Below are 23,123 nucleotides of genomic sequence, written 5' to 3'. Positions count from 1 at the left end.
CCATCCTTGACTGCGTACACTTTTTATCATAAAACATAACTGGACTTACGTATTGTCCAGCGTCTCCAAGTAGAATCCTAGTATTCATGCTTAAATCTGCTTTTTGATTGCTTAAAAACCCCAAAATCCCGGTAAGAGTCTTGTTAGGCAGTACAGTTCCAAAGTTTCCTTGGTGAGTTTTAACGTAAACTGGAGTGGCGTTTAGACTTTTTATCACTTCAGAAAGCATCTGTCCGTCCCTGCCTATAAACCGATTTCCGTTCCATATAGAGGCAATATTTTCAAACATAACCACTTTCAAGGGATGCAGCGCCATATTAGTAGTGAAGCTTTGGAAAACCAGTCTGGGGGTGGAGTCTTCCAGTAAAGATTTTGTGAAAACGTTATACCTGTTAAAAATGTATTTACAAACACTTTAACAACAATTCTGAAACAGCAAACCTCCAGACCTGAGTAAAACTCAGGTTAGTGAAACTCAAGTGAGTCATCCAATAATTCTGGAAAACGTACTCAGAAAATTGTTTCACGTCTTCAGTCTTGAAATCTCCTACAATGATGTGGATTAACCTCTTCTTCCACAACTTGGAAATGTCTGGAAAAGAGTTTTGAACAAACATAAAACACACATTCAAGTCGTTGGACAGTTCTGGATGATCAATAATTTCAAAATCATTTAAAATAATTGTTGGTATGCCACTTTTATGAAACTCTTGAACAAAGTCGGTTGGATCGAGAAGCCAGTTTCGAACCAGTCTTACTTGAAGAATTTCTTTAAGAAAACCATTTAACGCTTTGTTTTCCATTGGGTAGACTTTTGGAATTGTTATTAACAATGTCAGGAAAAGCACCGGGTGCATTTTGGGTGTTGTCGACAAAGTGGCGAAAGAAACATTAAAAACTTATTAGTCTTTGAGTAGTTTCGGTGTTTTATGTACTTGAGACGGATTGGACGGAGAAAGTTTTCAGGAAAATCCATCATTTTGGATAATTGGTTAGTATTACAAGTGTTCAGAATTGAAAGTGAAAGTGGCGCATTCGCCTTATTGTCGTGGTGTAATGGTAATGATATTACACAGTGAAGACAGAAAGGTTGGAATAAATTAATTTAAAAGAGTAAAAAAAATCTTTCAAAACTAATGGGAGTAGTAAACATTTGTCTAACTCTCAAGTATAGGTTAGTCAAAAAAGCAGCTTTCAGCTTAGTTAATAAGGTCGAAAGTGGTTTCATATAAACTGGAATAGTAAACAAATTTCCCATTGAAAGCTCAAAGTAATGGCAAGCGAAAATGCACCCTATTTGCATAGTTTTCTCATATGTTTAGTGGTGTATACAATGACGTCAGTGCTCTAAATGGGGTGTTATTGCCAGACTTGACAAAAAAACTGCAATAACTTCGTTCACTCTAGTCACAGCAAAGTTGGATAATTCTTTGCGCATTAAGCCGTTGACGAAGGAATTTTAATCAATTTTACGACGTTTCTTGCGTGGCTACCGCATAATTAATTTCCCGAAGGGATCATCCTGAACGAGCGGCCATTATTCCGGTCTAAACTGTCTATAAATAATTTTTACGGCGTTTCTAGTAACGAGACGTGCAACTATGTACTATTATCAAATTTCCGTAAAATGCCCGTTCTAGGAAAAAGTCGCGTACGCAGGTACATAAAACTACAGTTGCATAGGACACTTATTATTATCGTTTCGGGAACAGTGGCGTTACTTGCCTATTTTTACCTACATCTCTACAATCACCGGAAATCCAGTGACAACATCATGACAGCGTGTACGTGCGCCACTGGTCGTAAATTTAGGTCCGCAGAAACGGGAATAACTGTGTGAAAATATGCAACAGGATATTAACGTGGTCGTGTCATTTGCATAAGGGAATTGTTCTTTGACTGCCGTTCCTAGAACTACGTCTATTTATAAACTATTTACTGAATAACTTTACTTTTTCAGTTCAAACTGGTGACCCCCCTTTTTATAGTTAGTGTCAATTTTAAGTCTGTACGAGTTAATTGGGAAAACTTTATTCCCAAACATCCTACTTTAAGATAAAAAAAATCCAAATTTCAGGGGTTAGAGTGACTGACATTTTTAATTAAAATAAACTGCCCTATTGGTGCATTTTTTACTACTGTACTTGTTATGTCTATGAATTAGTTTAATTTGTTGTAAACGAGCCTAAATTGAGAAATTGTGAGAACGTTTCCCATCTTTATAACAATAAAAGAACGGTCGCGCGTACTAAAAAATTTCTTAACTTAGAAATTTAATTCATTTTAAAAATCCAAATTAAAACTCACCGGAAACCCAGAATTAAGTGGGGTTTGTTGGTTTTCCTACAACATTTTCTACTAATGTCTTTTTTTACAATTAGCCGGTGTACTCGAGTTAGGAATATATTGTGCACTAGTGCGTGAGCTTAAGGTACTGCTTTAATTTTTGAATTAGGTGCAAATTTGGTTAAAAATTAAAAATTATTTATCGAATCTAAATTGTCAGTCACGTGATTTGTAATTTAATTCTTCTCTAAAAAAATGTTGGTTTAGATAGTCTTCTTAGGCAATCTTTTCTACCTATTCTTCCACTTTTTTGAAGTGAAGAGAAGTCAATTTTTCTCTAGAACTAGTATGATCATCATATTTTTAGAAAAAAGTTTTATGAACTTTAGAAAAGAAAAGTGGACTTTAAAGAAACACTTCAGCTAGTTAATTGCCGAAAAATTCCAAAGACCAACATATTCGGAGAAAAAAATTGAGTTGTCTCAATTTTAAAAAACTAAGACTGGAAAACTAGTTTGAAATGATTGAGCTGGCTAATTTCAAAAGAAGACTAACAGAACCAACATTTTCCATGTCACGTGACTGACAATTCAGAATGGATAAGCATTTCAGCACATTTTTTCCTCTTCTTTTCTGACTCCCAGAAAAACTGATTCTTCTAGAAAATTTATGGGTTTTAATAAGAATCAGTCAGTTTTCTTTCAAAATTTCTGGACAATTAGCAAGTAATTTCCAACTGAACTCAAACAATTATTCAAATTCAACGATTTTCTACCACAATGGCGCAAAATCTCTTGGACTAAGTAAACTATAACGAGCGCCCACACTAGAAGCTCGTTAACCCTCGTTAGAAACTAAAATGAATAGAAGTATTTCGGCACCTATAATTTATAGGTTTAAATGGCGTAAAATAACGATGTGGATTTAATTTAAATGGCGACCATAATTATAATTGTATTTGTTTAGTTCAGGTGACAGCAGCGGAGCCCCGTGGAGAAACCGCATGCCGTATCTAACTGGATTGAATACTTTTGTTACACGATTTGTCACTAATTAATCGGTCGATATTTTCCCACACATTCTTTCCCGTCGTTCGACCTGCTCTTTTATCGAAAAAAATTAAAATAGCATTTAATGGCCTACGGTCGACGGCGAGGATGTTGCGGTTAAACTTGCTTCCTGAGGAAGTGAGTCCTTCCTCATTGCGCGAGCCCCACGCAATTTTTAGTGCAGCCCGAAAAATTCGCATTAACGGAACCAGGACGGTTAATTATGTTAAATTCAATTTTGTTTTTTTGTTTTAGGAACCTGGCTCTCGGGATTGGTATTCAAAACTTTCCGGAAGGCCTTGCAGTCAGCTTGCCTCTACACGCTGCTGGATTTTCCGTTTGGAAGAGTTTGTGGTAAGTTTTGTGGATTTTCTGCCGCAAGATGTGATTAACTGTATAAGTTGCTTTACAAAACTATTGAAGTGTTTATCCCAGCAAGCAGTTTTCAGTTTGTTGCTTTTTTTTGACCAATTACCAAACCACCCACTGTTCTGAGATTCACGATAATACTACTTGATGTGCATTTTCTAATCTTTTGGAGAATTCTAAATGATCTATTAACGATTTTTTTCTCTTCTGCATAATTGGCTTGATTATGAGGCAGTTCTTGATGGATTGTGAAAAAACTAAAATCGATTATCACAAGACCTTTACTAGGCTTGTTACTAGAAAAAAACTAGGATACGGTTATTGAATATTATTGACCATATCTAATTCAACAACCTACAAACTAGATTAATAATTATATTGTTTATTTTTCATATACAAGATTTAACATTTTCTTTTATAAAGTGAAATTACACTAAGAAATGCATTGGTAAATCGATCGTTTTTTTGACAGAAAATATTTTTTCACCAACAACAGGTTGATTACCTGAAGTGTCATACATAAATGAGTGATGTAACTGGAGAATAATACAAATTGAATTAATCGATATTGATATGAATTAAATGAAAAATTGACGCCGCTTAGGCCTGTGTAAGTCAGTTATGGTTACGTTGTTGACTGGTGGACTTATCGATTCATTCATAAATCATTGATAAGTTTAAATGCCCGAGAACATTACAATTTTAAATGGGACGAGTGTATTTACTGTAAAACCAAGCGGCCAGATCCGTATGGGATTCTTTATTGTCTTGAATAGTTTGGCTAGGTTTGAAAAGGATAAAGTTAACTGGAACGTTCTAAAGTTGGACCGAAATTTGAGCGCGCTTTTCCGCTATAAATGGAGAAGTTGTGTTAATATATTGTGGGTGAAAAGCTTTCTTACGGCCCTGAGAAAAAGGCATTGACCTAGGAATTTTAGGTCGCATTGGAAGTTATCGCTTTTATCAACGAGCCTGTTGCGATAACACACGTTTTGTTTGTTTCTATCAAAAGTCGCAGGTTTTAATTGGTTCATTTCGATTTAAAAATTAAACGACATACACCGAGACGATTCCAAATGAATCCAACCATCCGCATCGGAAGAATGTCGATAACGAGTGTCATTTTTTTTGTTGAGGCCAGTTTTTTTGCCGTCCGCGTTGACTATCTAGTTTAGGACAATATGATGCAGGCTCCAAAGATAACGACGTGCCAGGCAAAAACCGGCCTGTAAACTGTTAAAACGCACGGATTATCGATCTATGCCTAAAGGTAGCAGCATTCTATCATAATTAAAGAAATAACTTTCCAGTTAACATTCCTGACATTTCGTCGAATCGATAGTTCCTTGTTGCGCCTTGCCATTCCTACTTTTACTGCTTAAATGTTTCGCATTCCGACACCTGATAATTCGATTGTTGTTCGATTATATTCTACGGTCTTTGTATAAACATTATTCGATTTGTTCCGAAAAAAACTGGGTTACTTCAGATAAATCAATACTGAACTCAAATTTTGGTAATAGTTTGGGAATTGGGAATAGTTTCTTAGGCGTTCTGTTACTAATTGATTTCAGTGAAGGGTGTAGCTTGTGATTGGTCCAAAAAAAGCACCAAGCTAAACGCTGCTTTTTTGACCAATCACAAACTACGAACAACTGTTGTAACTACTGCACAAGTGGAGTTAGCATTAATGTGATGAAAAAGGACAGCAACCTAAAAAAATATTGAAAGGAAGTTGTAATAATAGTTATTTAATCAACAAGTGTATTAATGAATGTTTTTTAAATCATACTATATTTTTCAATAAACCATTTCGGTTATTAATCCCTCATTAATATAAGAGTTGATTACAAAATTTTTCTGTGGATTGTAGTGTATAATAAAATGTTTATAGTCAACAATTCTATAAAGTTTAAAAAAAACTAATTATCAGTTGTACAGGGTGTCCGGATTTAATGTGTTTTGACAGAAAAAAAACGCAGTAATTGTATACATTCAAGTGTTGTCATAGAAACAAGAATTAAATAAACGTCACTTTTGACAGCTGATTCCAAAATTTGAGAAGCGCCCTCTAGCGCCGCGAACTGACATGATATCGAAATACGGTTTTTGCCATTAATCCTTTTTCAAAAAATCGACTTCTAGACATGTATACTAGTTTTTTTCTATCTAGCCGAAAAATGGGGATTTCCTGTCAAAACACTATAAATCCGGACACCTTGGCCGCATTCGTTTTCACGCTCCGTGGAGTGAGCAGAGCGTTTTTGACGTCACAATGACGTAATTTGACAGTAGGTCAAACTATGATTTTGCTAAATTACGTCATCGTGACTTCGAATACGCTTTGCTTGCTTCATGGAGATTGAAAACAAATGCAGCCACCGCCTACTATACTAGAAAGCCTAGAAGGTGCTTGTCAGAAATTCCAATATGGCGGAAATAGTGGTGACAGTTTGCGTTTGTTTGTATTGTGGAAATTGAGTTTTTTGAGGCTTAGATGAATTTTTACGGTTTCAAATCAAAACATAGGTATGTGAGTTACATTTTAAAGCATCCTTCATTGTGAGAACAAGAAAAATAATTTTGAATGAGTGTTTTTGATAATAACATAAGAACCATTTACCAGTTTTGCTTACCTAGTTTCAAGGATTTACAGATTTTCTTACACTGAACAGTGTTTAAACTAGTTTGTTGTGTGTTGTACTTTCCAGAACAAATGTCCTCACCAATTTGTTTAGGCTGGACTTGATTGTGTATAAAAAAAGCTCTATCCATACATATCTGGATCAGGAATGAACCTTTTTTTGATTTTTCACTCACAACTTGCGATTAACTACACGAAACAATAAAAAAAAACATTTTTTTACTGCATTTGCATAGGTTTGTGTATAAAACGAAAACCGCTAACGCCCCCATTAAAAGTGACATTTTAAGCTTTCTAGTATAGAGGGCGGTGATGCAGCCCTTGTATACGCGATACCACAAACCGAAATCACAGATACCTTTGAAAAGTGACAGTGACAGTTAATTTTGTCGGTAATGGTGGATGTGAACTAAACAGGTGATAATCAATTTGCGTCTATTTCTATCTGTTTAATACAAAATAAAAAAGATAGAACTATACTATGAGCGTATATGGTCACAAAATCATCGATTATTGGAATTCATTAATGAACGATTTTGCATTCTTTATCGTCCATTAAAAATGCATACTAGTTTTACACTTTTTCAAATATTTTAACATGTTGAAATCATCTGTCAGGATTTGCTCATAAAAACCAAATTACTTTGGTATGAAATTGTGCAAAATTCGGTTGCATTAAATGCAACTAGAGGGCAGTGAACTTTTCTTTTGATTTCGTTTTTTCTGCTAAAAAAAAACCATAGGTCAGGATATTGTTCTCGTTCTGTACAGTGGTAAAAAAAATCCGGTTGGGTGGTTGAAAAAAAGTTTTTTTTTACGACCAGCGCGGTTTTACGGCCGCAACGGATCTGACGTAACCGTCGAAAGGCGAGTGAAACGGCCTTGCAGGGTCGTGAGCAGGTGCATGATTAGTAATAATTATTGTTACCGCATAAATCTATTAGAATATCAAATAAATAGGATGAAAAATGTATGCCGTAGCAAGCCTAGAAACGTGTAATGCGGATGGAATTTAAAAATGCCTACTCGTCGGCAATTTATTCTTAGTAAACCGTTGTTTGGCTCGTTAATGTTGAAATTCTTTTGATTTTTCTGGTAACGTAAAGCCCTAAGTACCCCGTCAACTTAACGGGATGTCCGGACTTAATAAAGCAACTGGCGTTCGACTCAATTAAATTTTAATTATTATTTAAACATCGTTTCACAATGCCCTTAATGCTAATCCGAATCGCTTGTTATCCGTCAATTACGCTCGCTAATTTCCCGCACTAATTTACTCTACAAACTCGGATTCATTAGAACAAGGAAAACTCCAAAAATTTCAGGTGTTCAAGTGAAAAAAAAAGGAATATTCATGCAGAATAATGTCGATCAAAACAATTTCTGATTAATTACCGTCCGTTTGAACAGTTATGAGTGCCGATTAAAGTCACTCAACCGCTTCAACCTCATTAACTTTTGTATACCAACAAAGCAGTTGCAAAACCTAATTACTCCCGTTGTCACTCAACTATACAGGGTGTACCAGATAAAGGTAATCATGGCAAAGCTGGATTTATAGAGTAACACAAGCAGAAGCATAGGATATAAACTTAAAACATGAGACATACACAAGTCAATTTGTACAAGCACACCACAAGAATGCTCAGCATAACACAAGAGTTGGCCAAAAGTTTCAATTTTGTGTTGTGCTATACACTTGTGTCTAACCAATCAAAATGAGTTATTTGTATGGTAAGGAAGAATCCTTCTTTGTTGACTATATTCAAATGTTCACCACACTCCACTTAGAGATTAGAGATTTAGAAAATAACAAAAAGCCTTAACATCTGTCATTTCTATACAAGAATGTGCTTTATACCAAAGAAATCTATAAATTTACATTTTAAGAAGCTACGCTTATGCTGTGATTGTGTTGTGTCAATCTATAATGTACAGACTTGAGTTTTGACAACTGCCACTGTCTTATGACAGGATATGACTTAATTTGACTGTTTTTATTTAGGTATGGCCAACTAAGTGGTATGGTAGAACCAATTTTTGGTGTTCTTGGGGCGATTGCTGTGAGTTTTGCTGAACCTGCATTACCTTACGCACTTTCCTTTGCTGCCGGCGCCATGATTTACGTGGTAATGGACGATATCATCCCCGAAGCTAACACCAGGTAATACCAACCATAATAACGATAATTACGAGAACAAGCCTGGTGTATCGCCCAAAAGCCTCCTGTCATAATGTATTTAACTGTTATTGTTTGTTTACGTTATATTAATGCATTCCTTCTAAGTAATTTCAAAATCTTCCCGTCGTCTCGTTATCGGTCGACAAGTCTTAAAGAATGAAACAAACAAGACACGGGGCACACAGGACTGAAACCTTGCTTAGAACCGGCCAAATTCTGGTACACTCAGTCTAGGAGCGACTCAATATTTGGGCCGGATAATTTGAAAGTATCGTACCACTGCGTACTCTCAAGATATCCGGCGAGCTTCTCGTTTGTACAGTTTCCTGAATGGACTAGAACTAGAGTTCAACTAACTGAAAGAGACCCGTAGATAACGACTACTACGACAATTTTAAGTCTTAAATTCCTTCATTCATAACCGCCATCAGGCACACTATAATACGGGCCTGCACAGGCCAGATAACAATTTTGTACTTTAATACGAATTACACGCAGCTAGGAATGTGATTGATGGACTGCCAAAGGTATTCGTTTCAGTTGTTGGAAAAAATGTAATTATGGTTCAAATTAGCTTGTAAGACGCTTTGGGAAGCATTAAAAATTGCAGTAAACAAAATAGGACACTAATATCCACAAATTTGTTTCTGAAATTGTTGTATCAAGCTAATTACAACCATAATGGTTTTTTTTACGAAATTTTGTGTTTTAAGTAATGCAAGCTGTTGTTTAATGATTTGTATGAAATAAATAGGTAAACAACAGCACAGTTCAGAATGAAGAAAAAAATAAAGCTATTGAAACGTTGTAAATTAGCTCCAAAGTGTTTTGAATGCTTCAAATTGGATATTTTGTAAAAGCAGGTACGCCATTGGCGTTTATCGACAATAACAAACCATAAAACAGAGTCTGTCAACTACGCAAGATATGCATCCGACGGTACTTTTTACTATCCAAACAGATTACGAAACGTTTTTAAGAACATTCTCGTTTATACGGTTTAAAAGACAAAGCCCACGATGGAATGTCTCAGTTGTGGCCAAATATTTGTTTTCTTGTTGTCATTTAAGTTTCCACAAGGAATGCGCCCGGTGTCTCCTTCAATATTTGGCCCGAATGGATATTCGGTGTTTTGGTCATTGTATTTGCACAGAGAGCCAAGATGGCGGCTCGTCTATTGCACATTATATTGTTGTTAATAATCGGCTTTGTCGTTTTGCAATTAAGTTATTTTAAGCCTGTCAACGCATCGTTGTACAGTGAATCATCTCATTGCGGTAAACAATTTTTATTTTTATAATTCAGCTTCCGGATACGTTATTCTCATGGGAAGCTGAATTCATGTTTCATTGAATGAGTAATGGCATTTGTGGCAAAATAGTGTGATTTCTTCGACAAGCGTGCATAATGATGGTTGTAACTCCTCATGATAATACCATAAACAAGCTGGAAACATGTATACGAAAAATCAAACGAAGAGGTGATTATTAATCCGTGCAGTCACGTGACAAATCAATCATGTTTCAATCGTGGATTTAAACGTCATTGCTAACAGGCACTATATTCTTAACAACGACAATTATCACAAGAAAGATAAACAAAATTTGACATAAACTCAGAAACAGTAAATGTCAAGTTTCATTGGTTGAATGCTCACGTGACTATGACGTTTTCTAACTTCTGGCCAATGGATGCATCTATTTCTCTGATTACTAATTGGAGATTCTTTCTACGAACAGACCTTATATTGCCAAATTAATTTCTATATTTTTTAAAATCAAGTTTGTATCGTCTACGACGTTATCCAAATGTAGTTTAATTTTTTCGTATAACTATTTTAATGCTGCGTGCAAAAAAGCTGAATTTTCTGCACTTGTCTCGTAGAAAACTAGTTCCGTTTCCGTCGTGTTTACTCGGACAGTGCCAAAACGGACCACCCAATATTGTTTAACACGTGCTGAAGAAACGAAGAGGCATAAACAAATAGTGGGTTTAGATCCTCTTAGAAACTGGCCGGTGTGAGTAGAGATGTGGCCGTTAATTCTGGTTACGAGATTCCTAGTAAATTGCGTAAGTGTAAAGTGGGAGACAAACACATCTGAGCGATCGGTATTTTAGAATGTGAACGGAAAGATGCAGTTGAGGTCAAATTCTTTCCGACCACCACTCATTCAGCTCTTTTTACTACTAGTAAAGTGGGTAATAAGGACTCGTTATCCACCAGAAATATGCCAATTTTACGTTGATGCTAATTAGTAAGTGAGACCAGATAAAGGCAACTTCTTCTCACTCACCATAATACGTCAGTTCTGTCAGAAATGAGCACATTTTAAGTCAAACTGAACCCATAATAATAATCGTCTTATATGTTGCGTAGTAATAATCGTCTAAATGAAAAATGTCGTCAAGGGTTATTGCCACATTCGTTAAACACTCAACGAATGACAGTCGCAATAATTAAACCGTATTTATGAACCTAATACTATTTCTGCAATGACATCATGGCGGAGCCTCGCGTATTTATTTATTAGTCCCCATCGGTTTCGAACTCTTGTGGCGACATTCTTTGTTCTGCCGAACCGCATTATTTCATTCTCTCCCAACGCCCAAAACGTTACGCAATTACTCTAACTAGGACATATACTCCAAATCAAACAAAACTAGCATGATCAAAAAAAATTGTTTTTCTTTGTTGCAGCGAAAATGGAAAACTAGCTACTTGGGGCGCTGTCATTGGATTCCTAGTCATGATGACCCTGGATGTGGGCTTAGGCTAAGCAAACCAGACAATTTAGCTAAAATTTAACTTAAAATATTTTGTGTTCGTCCCTGACTGTGATTCCTCAAGGAATACTCATCGTATAATCCCGTTGTGATTGTCCCAAGGCAGAGCCTGCCTAAATGATATTAGGGGTATTCGAATATGATTTAGGTTAAAAAGTTGTCTAGTGGTTTTGTGCAATTAATATTATTTGTCAATACGGTTAATTGGTCTACATTTCCCCATTTCAGTGGCCTTAAACAGTTTAGTAGTTGTAATTTTAAAAAAGTTCATTTGCCTGCTCTAAAGCAGGTTTTGTTGATGTTGTACTTGACTTAAAAAAAAACAATTTTTTTATAAGTTTAAGACGTTATCAGCCAATTGTAAAGCAACTACTGCTGTGATATTCTTAACCTGTTAAGGTTTAATAAATGAGAAAATTGATAATTTCTAGCTATGTTGTTGTTTAATTTCCTCACTACGTGTAAAAAACCCTAAATCAGCAATCAAGTAAGTATCCTTCAATTGCTTAGAATCATAAATTGGTTCATTAACTACTATTCTAGGCAGTAAAAAAAAAATATGACCCCAAAAAAATTGTTTAACAATAAAATCCAACTTTTTCCAAAATACATTGTAAACGTGTATAAAACATCACTATTTGTATGGCTCCCATTTATAGTATACAAAAAATTAAATTACTAGAATGACAATAGTAACAATAACATTATTACAGAATCTCTTTAAAGATCAAGTTTCTCTTATTATTGACACGTCACTAAGAGTAAATTCTGATTCACCGATTTTTGTTAAACAATTCTGATTGACTTTTATCCCGCATGACTAATTCAAGTTACAACGGATTTTCCACTGTAAAACGGAAAAGACAAAGAAATCAAGAAAAACATTGATCAATTAACACGACCGTCATTTTTACGAATCGTACAAATTGCGTAATCCCCTTCACGGCGCGCTTTCATTCATAATTTTAATAAACTGGACGGCATTGATTATTGTTTGTTGCCATGAATGAAGCGAATTCCGTTGCATGCGAAATTATGCAGCTGGATCTTGCTATTTTTAGTGTTTCAATCTCATATACGGAAAATCAAACTAAACGACGTGACGTCAAGCCAGTTTACTTTCATCAGCAGCATAGCTATGGTTCTAACCCTATTTCTACGTACACAATTAAACAAACTTGGTTTTAACCATATAAATTCAGACTTGTTGCTAGGCGGCACTATGTTGGCAAAATGGCACGTAGCTTGATAATCCGCATCGAAAGTGCATATTAATCACACATTTTTCAACCACCTGTCTGTTTTTGAACGATTACCGTGCTCGTTTTAAGACACTGAAGACTAATTTCTTAGTTGCTAAGGCTAATAATAAACTTAGGAATTATTGATTTTAGGACACTTGTGATTGTATTATTAGACTTTAATAAGAGAGAATTTAATACATTTCCAGAATGTTGTCTATTAACAATTTATCCTAACCTCTCTTATTTCAAGTATAAGTTTTTGGAAGAAAATTGTAAATATGAGAAACATACAATTTAGTAATTTTGATTGCAGATGAGAACAGTTTATCTTTGGCAGAAACTAACCACTTCATCATCTTCAGGACAGGAAGTTTCGTTTTGAATTTCTAACTCGTCCTATAGGTGGCGCTGCAATTAAATAATTTAAGAAGTACGACGACTTTGTGAGAATTGTTGACCGAGCGTTTTAACAGGATACAGGACTTTTTCCACTCTTGTTTTTATTGAACACTTTTTGTCTTTTTGACTAAATTAAGCATTTCTCGGCATACCTTAGCGTTTGATATACTAACGGGTACGTCAAAGGAAGTCGGGTGATATAAGAGTAGCAGTGACGCCACTGTACGGGTGAGTAAACTAAAAATAAACGTACTTCCACAAAGTCGGCCCGTAATAAAATATCTTGTGGGTCAGCGGCCTACATACCTCAAACGTCAGCCCTACCTTTTCTTTGAACTTGTCTCCGGGTAAACAATAGATGATATCATGTTTTCGGCCAAGACAAAATAAAAGCGATTTCGACGCGGCCTGAACGTGACGGAATTCGCGTGCATTTTATTCTTTCTGTTCTGCTAGATCTTCATTTTTTTATCTTACTGCAGGTTCAGTGAAACTCGTTTTTCAATGACACAAAACAGTCAAACTGTTTAACTTGGACAGACTCAGATTGTCAACTGGCTGTCATATGTCAAATGTCATATCACGCTTCTCCTCCTACTGTCACTTGTCTCTTATGTGACGTTTCCTGTACTGGACGTGACACCCTCCGAACGTTCGCAAAATTTCCAATTAAGATTTGTCGCTGCGTGAGACCCGCTTAAAACCCTGCTGTGTTAATAAACAACCTGCGCAGCAACATTCATTCATTAGTTCGGCAACGACCCGTACACCTCTCATGTAATAACAGCGCACAATTACTTTCAAGGCTGAAATTACAAATGTGTTATTATTACATTGTTTTCGCCGTAGTCGTTCGTAATAACTGAACGTTGCAGCTCGATTCGGAATGCGCCTTAAATTAAGTAATAAATCGCGGAAAAGTCATGTATAATATAAACAATTATCCATGTCGGGTGGCTTTTTTTCTCTACCCGCTCCGTTAGGCACTTGTTTCGTTTTAAAACAGGTATAAATAATAATAATAACCTATTGCATAACGTTGTCCAAGAGGGGAATTCTGTATTGTTGCACTTGCTCGATTGCAAATCGTACTTAACAAAATCAGGTTGATTGTTTTGTGTTTGCATTAAAAGTTTACTAACCTAACTATTATTTTTTTATATTATACTGGTAAGGTATTCTCGTCAAAGAACGCATTTAGTATTGGCCAGATTCATAAGAACAAATCGATTAGCAATCGACTAATCGGATTTTAAACTCGATGGACCAAATGACGTTTAAGTAATCCTTTTTCGATCAGTAATCGATTTATGTCAGTGCACTCAGAAGAAAATTGTGTAACGATTGCTAATCAAGAGTCCAAACTCAGTGACAGTGACAGTTGTTAAACAATGAGCAAGTACATGAACTGGAGTGGCATCAGGAAATTTTATAATGACAGCTTTTTTCAGACCGGAAGTATGTTCGCAGGGGAGCACAGGAGGCGCCGCGACGGCCAGCGCCGAAAATAGGAGCGTCGCAGACGGGAAATGCCGACCGGCAAGTCTCGATGCTGTAATAAAATTTCAAGTATGCGCCCGTTCCGAAATAGACGAAGACGATACTGGGGGGAGCCATACGAACCAACGTCCCGTATTTTTTTCGGGTTATTTCAAACAACTAAAACACGTGACCTACTCGTGTCAAACTAGCTCATCTAATTTGTATTGCTCTGCCTAAGTTGATGTGACATAATTCACAAAGGTGTCACACCAACTTGTAGGTTTGGCAACATCGATTGAAAGAGCTACAAAGGGAGAAGCTTACAATTGATATTAATGCTCTAAATTAAGTTATTACAGGTTAATAGAGCGCATAATAACCTTCTAAATTGATTGATACTGACATGTCTAACATTTTAAAAGCCCCACTAATTTGTATGGCCAAGTAAACACGACCACATAATGGGTCATCAACATCGTCCTATTGTTTCGCTTCTACATACACGAAAATCGTGTGCGTGTTTCCCTTAATTTTCGGTTGTTTCGCATAAAAATTCCTCGGGCGTTTTTTCCCGTTTTAAATTCAATAAGACCACCGTTTAAAATTTCTTCGAACGGCGCCACACACTAAACTAATGACTGTTCGAGTGGCAATTGACACTTCTGATTAATGAACCCAGGAATGGATGAGTTTTCTTTTAAAACGCACTCGCTATTGTCTCTCCATCTTCAAGTTCCAAACTATTCTGTAATAGGCCACTTTGTTCAATTATAAGCTTGTTTCATTCAAATAAGTATTCTGATGCTTGTCTGTAGAAACTATACAGGGTGTAAAACTAATTTTGTCAACTACTTTCTATATGCAACCTAACCTAACCAACCATTCCAGTTTCGTAAAGCTCAAATTTGTTTGAAACACTGCTACTCTACTATTCCAATGAGGTTGTCTTTGGCCGGTTAAAGCAAGCCAAAATCCACCTTAATGATTTTTACTAGGGTTATACTAAATATCAGAACCGTACCTGCCCAACGTCCCCAAAAGACCCTAATAAAAGTTAGGGTAGTGAAAATCAAGGAAACTTTTTGGTAAACTTTGGAGCCCTTTAGCAGTCAAACTTACAACGAAACGAAGGACCATTTTATCCAGTATTACAGTTTAAAGATTTTCTAAAGAGTGATTCAATAAATGAATTTGTAGCCTTTGAAACCATATTTTGACCACCCTGCATAATGTCTAAAGTAAAAATTTCAAAATCGAGTTATTTAATAAAAAAGATAGAGTGAACTGCACTGAAATCTGAATTTTTAACAGTTCCTAACTCGGTTATTTTGACAGTTACTGGATGATTCAATATATCAATTTGTAGCCTTTGAAACTCTCTTTTGACCACGCTGTATAAGGCTTATATTGAAAATTTCAAAATTGATTTGATAGTAAACACAAGGTGAACTGAAATCTGTATTTAACAGTTTCCACTTTGACAATCCCTAATTCGGTTATTTCACCTTAGGTTAGGTTAGATAGTTTGTCAACTCCAAAACCTTGTCCATTCTATGGATCAACTGTCAACCTGAATAACAGTGACTTAGCAGCTGACATTTGCAAATCAATGAGCTACTACTGTATTGTAACTGGAATGGCATTGCCAAACTTGTACATTACTTTGCAGCCATTTTTTTATTAGTTAGGTTATGTTGACATTTCTTGTTAGTGTTAGTTTATGACGAATTCAACCATAACGACATTTTCATTATTCTTAAGCACAAAAATGTTTTCTTTACAGTTTTAAGCACCTGCTGCAAAAGCAGTTTGTCGGAGGATCCTTAATATGCACCCTTCGTGGTGGAACCAGCTGACTGGACTTATGATTAAGCGTTAATTTATGGCGGCAAACACAATAAAAGTGTAACTAACTCTATTAATTGCACCTTTAAGGAATTTCGCCCCCAGGCTCGACTTGAATCTTTAGCACCTTTTTGCCTTTACCGACGTCGTTTTCAGCAATTAACATGTCTAATTGGCTCAAGGAAAATACCTGCTAAATTCACGCACGGACGCGTTGTTATTAAATTTTTGCGCCCGGACACCGACCGGAAAGATTGTTTCCGACGTCCATGTTGAATTATTGCCCCCCCCCCCCCCCTTTAACCACTAAATTGCTCCCATTAATAATACTAGCAAGCCTGGATCACTTCAGATCTCCATGGTATTGGTTCTTTCAATTGTTATTGAATTTCCGTTACATGGGTGGGATTCAAATTATTCTCATTACAACCAACAGCTTCCTGATGGGCAAAAACGCGGCTTTTCGAGTAAAAGCCCATTAAAGTGAACAATTCCAACGGCTTTATCGCGGGCCTTTCTCCCAAGCCTTGACTGACGTCTAATTTATTAGCTTAGTAAAACATCCTGCGGAAAAAAACTAATTTCCTCGTTAGCTTCTAGTCAAAAGACCATAAAACCACTAAATTATGATAAAGTACTTAAAGGTCATTTTTGCCTACCTTGAATCGCAATGGTTAAGATAAATCCCTTGAGAAGGTAGTTTAGTTTTAAGCAAATTTCGTCTTTAAGGCAATTTTAATTAACTTACACTCAAATTAAAAACATATTAACCTCACTTAGCAAGAGTTGGGGAACAGGCATTAATCCAACTACCTTGTGCCATTCCCGTTATGGTGTAGTTGCTCATTGATTTGCGTCACTGTTATTCAATTAGGACAGTTGATCCATAAAAAGGACAAGACTTTAAACAGAAAAATGTTTTTTTTTTCACTTTTTTCACTCAAATACCACATTGTGACGGACAAGATGTGAGTGATGTAAATCAAGTCAACTTGATTACAACTTTGAAACTACACTAGAACAAGTTTGACTTCTGCCAGGAATTTCAGACTTTTGGATGCCAAAATGAGTCAGTTTACATCCTAAGTTGATCTTAAGGCAAATTAGGTTTTTTAATTAATAAGGTTCGCATTTTGGTATTTCAGTATTGCGCCACAGATTTGTTATTTTGCTCAAGCATCAGATTATGTTGTTAGGTTAATAAAGTTTATTTTTGTATACATTATGTGTCTAGTATTACGGAAAACCCTATTAGAGTGTAAATTGGTAAGAAGCGAATTTAGACCATGACGTACTTTATTCTAGTTTTTTTGAAGTTTTGTTCTTAAACTTGTGACGTCGTGTCAATTAGTTTGATTTCTGCTATATGTGAAGGTAATACTTAAACTGTTTGACATTGCGGTTTCATTGATCGTCGAGTGTAAACAAATCCTGGTGGCAGATAAACGGAAATTGCTTTAGTAAGGAAAAAGAAGCAAACAATCCGAATTTCGGCCTTTGCCCGGGCATATCCGATAAGATAACCTTAATTGACGCAGAAGGGGAGAACTGAGAGTCAGGTAAAAAGGCGCTATTCTCACCTAGAAGCCGGTCAAATTCGATATGAATGGGGGCCCCCGAGTTCTTCGGTCGTTCCGTTTGTTTCCTCTCTTCTGCAACGAAGAAAAGAAAGAGTAGGGCGACACGAGAGTGCATTTTTCAATGGGTTAAATGAGCTGCCAGTCGCATTGGTTGCACGCTTGCATTGCCAGGCCAGCCGCTTTTATTTAAAGCCCCCTTGTCGGCGTTTTGGTCGTTACGAACAACAGAAAAAAAAAACAGTCGATTAGTGTGCGCGAACATTTTCGGAATCACACCGTTACGAAAAGTGCAATCGTTTACATGACAGAAGGTGCCAAATTAGTACAAATTGCTAGCAGGATTTCCAAAAAATGTCCAAAAAATTGATCAAGGTAAGTGAACTAATAAAGGAAGTAAACTACTTATTAAACCTCAATGAAGCAAAAAAATGTCACCATCAAAATGGAAATTACTTGAAAAACTTTCCCGCTGTAAATATATTTCAAATTCTTTGAAAAGAACAACAAATGACGTCAAAGCAATGATAGGAAAAAATAAACAATTTTCCCCCTTGAAACTCCATAAAAGATGTCTGAAAGAAGGAATTTTAAAATGCCTGGACATAAGAATTGTTTAAAAAGACTTTCCAGAAATCTTTTAAAATTGTCATTATAAGTCAAAACCAGGACAAATGGTGGTTACGTCATCGTCTGAGTTTCATTGTTGTTGTCAAATGTCTTGTTGTTTTACAAAAATACTTTACTTGTAAAAAAAAATCAAATAAATTTAGGATGACGTCCAAAGTTTGCAATGTTGCCACAGTGGAAAGAAGTACAAAAATACGAGAAATCTTTATAAACTCCTTGAGTTGTAAATTTGTCATATTGGCTGATGTGTTGGCTAAACAAGAATTATTTAAAATTTCCAGAAGTCTTTAAAAATTTTGAAATATTGTTTTAATGTTGCCAGATACCTTTAGAATCAGTAAAACTATCAAGAATCTATCAAAAATGCCATAACCTTCAAAAATCATTTTGAAAATGGCACTAGGCTTAACAAACTTCTGAAAAATTCAATAAGTTTTCATGATATTTCACTGGGTGATTTTAACATAAATACTCTGTTTACAAGCATGGATCTGTTAAACCATATTTATAGAGCTACAGGGGGTGTCAAAATAATTAATTTTTTTATTATGACTACATGGCTTTTTCACTTAGGTTAGGTTAAAGTTGATTAGATTAATGATTTTGAAAGTAATCATGAACAATCTTTAAATTTCTTTTAAGTTCTTCCCAGCAAAAGTTTACTTGGATTATTTTGACTAGATTTTTGTTAAACAATCTCCTATCCGAACAATTTTCTTCTCGATAAACGGGACTGTTCTCTTACGGTTTTTTCTTAATTAGAGACTTGAATTACCACAACGATTGCAGGTAAGGGTCAGGAAAGCGTGTTCGGTAGCAGACGGCGGCCACGGATGGCCAATCAAGCGAGAGTATTCTGGCTTGTTGAACCCTTAACCAGCACGAATAGTTCCCCTCAAAAATCACATTCAAAACGTTTTACGTTGTTACGTCATCCTGTTTTACTTTGATTTTTGCTATATTTACAAAAGGATATTTAAAATTTAAATGTCTCGATTTACAGACTTCTTTCATTTTTTTTTCCTGCTGGGCGTTTCTGTGAATGTATTAATGAAGTCGGCTGACATCGAAAACGTTTAAATTTTTAAGCAACCTGATGTAAATATTATAGCTATTAGAGTGAAACACCGTTACCCAGACAGTGCCAACTCACCTTGCCAACATTTTGAATAATAATCGGTTTGACCATAAACGCAGTTAATATATTTTGCAAACACACCACTTTGTTATGTAAAGTTTTAATTTGAAAACGTGTCTGTTTGATGTGTATCAATTTGGATTGGCAGGACGACTAGATAAGTGTAGGATGTAAACTAAAATCATCATCAGATGTAATAATTCTACTAAAAACCACCCATGACACTGTCAATCATCTTAAAATCAAAAATAATGGCTCTGCAAGCAATAACCGCGTTTACCTCGTTCTCAGTTAGTTGGTAATTCGGAACATTTGTGATCCCTTGCAAAATGTTTCTAACTGTTTCAAATAGTAATGGGTATTTTACTTTATCAAAAAAATTTGACCGGTTAATTACCAGTAAATTACAAATATTGTATTTCTGGCAGGTCAAATTTTGACACCGCTTTTCTCCCTGACTGTACCAAATTTTGTGGTGTCTTTTCAGGTTATTGAATAGGAAATTTAATGAGGATTTCAAAAATGTGCTTAAAACAGTCATTTTCTCACTACAAGTGGGTTTTATAGGCAGTTTTTGACCTGACTGTCCTTTTAAACTGTGTTTCTGGCAGGTCAAACTTTGACACCGCTTTCTCCCTGACTGTACCAAATGTGGTAGGTTTTTTTTCAGGTTATTGAATAGGAAATTTAATGAGGATTCCAAAAATGTTCTTAATACAGTCATTTTCTCACTCCAAGTGGGTTTTACAGGCAGTTTTTTCACTGACTGTTTTTTAAAACTGTGTTTCTGGCAGTTCAAACTTTGATACTGCTTTTCTCCCTGACTGTACCAAATGTTGTAGTCTTCTTTCATGTTATTGGATAGGAAATTTAATGAGGATTCCAAAAATGTTCTTAATACGGTCATTTTCTCACTCCAAGTGGGTTTTACAGGCTATTTTGTCCCTGACTGTCCTTTTAAACTGTGTTTCTGGCAGGTGAAACTTTGACACCGCTTTTTTCCCTGACTGTACCAAATCTTGTGGTGTTTTTTCAGGTTATTGAATAGGAAATTTAATGAGGATTTCAAAAATGTGCTTAAAACTGTCATTTTCTCACTCCAAGTGGGTTTTACAGGCAGTTTTTTCACTGACTGTTTTTTAAAACTGTGTTTCTGGCAGTTCAAACTTTGATACTGCTTTTCTCCCTGACTGTACCAAATGTTGTAGTCTTCTTTCATGTTATTGGATAGGAAATTTAATGAGAATTCCAAAAATGTTCTTAAAACAGTCATTTTCTTACTCCAAGTGGGTTTAACTGCCAATTTTGTCCCTGACTGTTCTGTCAAACTATGTTTCTAGTAGTTCAAACTTTGACACCGCTTTTCTCCCTGACTGTACCAAATGTTGTAGTCTTCTTTGATGTTATTGGATAGGAAATTTAATGAGGATTCCAAAAATGTTCTTAAAACAGTCATTATCTCACTCCAAGTGGGTTTTACAGGCAATTTTGTCTCCGACTGTCAAATTGTGCTCAAAAGTTTCAAAAATCAGGGTTTAGAAATCGTTTCTTGTAGTATTCGATACAAAACGTGTCTGAGATTTATCTCAATTATTTTGACAGTGGTCACGTGACTGCCTAGCTAATTACCCTACAAAAACCCCATGATATCTGTCACTAATGTCAACATTTGGCTGACTTTAATAAAATTAATGACATGACAGGAAAATGATATATCAATCAAATTTCACTTAGACCCATAAATTTACTGGTCAAATTGGAACTTATTGGTAAAATTGGTAAATTTTTCTGTCACACTGAATTTTACTTTACTTTACCGGTAAAATCACTAAAGAAAAATCATCAGAACTACTGTATTTAAATGAGCATATTACAAAATAACATTTCACCTAATCTGACGTTTCCGAGATATTGAGACAACATATCAGACAACTGAGTATTAAAATCCAGTGGACTGATTAGTTGACGGTGTAAACGTAGATATTCACTCTGCCAAACGTGTGACGAGTTAGGCAACCAACAAATCCTCGCGCTGGAGTTGTGCGTTTGACTAGGTTTACCTCAACACTTTTACGACTATTTATTGTGTGTGCGTAAAATAGTGACGTTTGATGGCGGACTGCACCGACGTTTTTAAGGACACCCTAATTCCACCTTAGCTAAGTTGAGATTTGACTGTGACAGGTCAAGTGCAATAAGTCACAGTCAAATCACAACGTAGCCTAGGTTACTACTGCATACTTTTAAAATAGCTCAAAACTTTTGCTGTCAATGTCAGACAGATGCCGTTTACTCCGGCAACAATGTTGACCCGTACAAATGGACGCTGATTAGTCTGGTACAAAATTACAGTTCGAGAATATTAATTTGCCTCACTTGTCTGGCAATGTCTTTATTGCTAGACGATCTGCGTAATCTTTAGCTGTCGGTGGAATTTTAGAGATTAGACAGTGCAGAGAAATTGTGTGTTTGGTGTAAACTTGATCAAAATGTAACATTCATTAAGGTTTATTTTGGTTTGCTATTCGTTCCAGTCTTAAGGGTGATTTCCGTTACTTGATGAATTGGTTTCATACAAAATTCGACTTTAAACAATTTAGTGAACTTGTTCTGGACAAACACACATTTGTATGGTTACGAGCCGCCACTGGAAAAGTTTCTCTAACAGCGTCCTAACCTCTTAACGACCACTTTTACCCCTATGAAATGTAATTTGTTTAAATGAATAGTAATTGCAGGTTTTAATATTGATTGAACAAATTTTAAGTGCATTAATTAGAGAAAATTGTGGGTTTCCTTTACCTGGCGTCAAAATGACGAACTTTTGAACATTATACGGGTGATTATTGTAGAGTTGATGCGCAGAACGTCAAAAGACATTGAGGTCAGGGACTTTCCTCTATAAAACGGTAAACATTCCTAAAATAAAATTTCAATCTCCAAAAATCCACTTATTAATACACACATTATCAGCTGACTAGGTTATCTTTTTTTTTCCGTATTTACGTCGCGCACACTGATAAGCCTTCTAGACCAATACCGTTTCGAAATAGCGTCGTTATCGCACGGCTACAAAAAAAAAAAACAATTGCCTACGCGGCGGCATTTAATTTTTAAATGTATCAAAGTACTTTGACCTTGTTTGAAGTTTTTTTTTTGTTATTTTCAGGTCGGCATCGCTCGCTCCGATGATTTATTTTCGGGTTTTCGGGGCGACTTTAAAGCGCCTTAAATCTTTTTTAATGCCGGGGCCCCGAAATTCCAATCTCCGGGATTCGCAATATTGCCGGAGTGGGGCGCCGTCCAGCCTCCACAAATATTCCCAGTTCCAAATCAAGACACTGACTTCACTATTTGCTCATTGCCAGACTAATCGCAGAGTCTCCAATATTTAACTTTTTTATTATAGTGCTTTAAAACCATATGTTGGTAAATTGCTTTCAGGTGTAAGCAATCACACAGTACACAAAATACAGCCTTTTAAATTTTTTAAA

General features: G+C 35.8%; 2 protein-coding genes and 1 long non-coding RNA gene across 7 annotated transcripts in view; 2 read left to right on the top strand and 1 right to left on the bottom strand.

The window, feature by feature from the left end:
* Positions 1–11,748, top strand: part of Zip48C (Zinc/iron regulated transporter-related protein 48C) — a 35,858-nt gene extending 24,110 nt beyond the window's left edge. For both annotated transcript variants that reach the window (XM_081988608.1, XM_081988609.1), the window contains exons 5-7: positions 3,591–3,689; positions 8,354–8,512; positions 11,229–11,748. In XM_081988608.1, the coding sequence (XP_081844734.1) occupies positions 3,591–3,689; positions 8,354–8,512; positions 11,229–11,307 (337 nt within the window). In that variant the 3' untranslated portion in view covers positions 11,308–11,748. The remainder of the gene's footprint in view (positions 1–3,590; positions 3,690–8,353; positions 8,513–11,228) is intronic.
* The window catches only part of LOC145734923 (uncharacterized), a 22,796-nt gene extending 4,798 nt beyond the window's left edge, over positions 1–17,998 (bottom strand). The window contains exons 1-3 of the mRNA XM_081988596.1: positions 17,865–17,998; positions 442–592; positions 50–389 (exon numbers count right to left, since the gene is read on the bottom strand). Of these exons, the coding sequence (XP_081844722.1) occupies positions 50–389; positions 442–592; positions 17,865–17,979 (606 nt within the window). The 5' untranslated portion in view covers positions 17,980–17,998. The remainder of the gene's footprint in view (positions 1–49; positions 390–441; positions 593–17,864) is intronic.
* LOC145734944 (uncharacterized) lies at positions 13,822–23,123 on the top strand. Of its 4 annotated transcripts, XR_014179559.1 has the most exons (5): positions 13,924–14,062; positions 14,133–14,356; positions 14,409–14,700; positions 15,950–18,236; positions 22,799–23,123. It is a non-coding gene; the product is annotated as an uncharacterized LOC145734944 (long non-coding RNA). The 4 variants fall into 4 exon arrangements; XR_014179557.1 differs by having other exon boundaries at positions 14,409–18,236; XR_014179560.1 differs by lacking the exon at positions 14,133–14,356 and having other exon boundaries at positions 13,822–13,963; positions 14,428–18,236.

This window comes from Ips typographus, linkage group LG10 (assembly GCF_016097725.1).
Source record: "Ips typographus isolate SLU linkage group LG10, UJ_Ityp_2.0, whole genome shotgun sequence".
In the NCBI taxonomy this organism is placed as follows: Eukaryota; Metazoa; Arthropoda; class Insecta; order Coleoptera; family Curculionidae; genus Ips; species Ips typographus.
The sequence above is the reverse complement of the archived record's forward strand: the minus strand, read 5'-3'. Positions and strand labels throughout refer to the sequence as shown.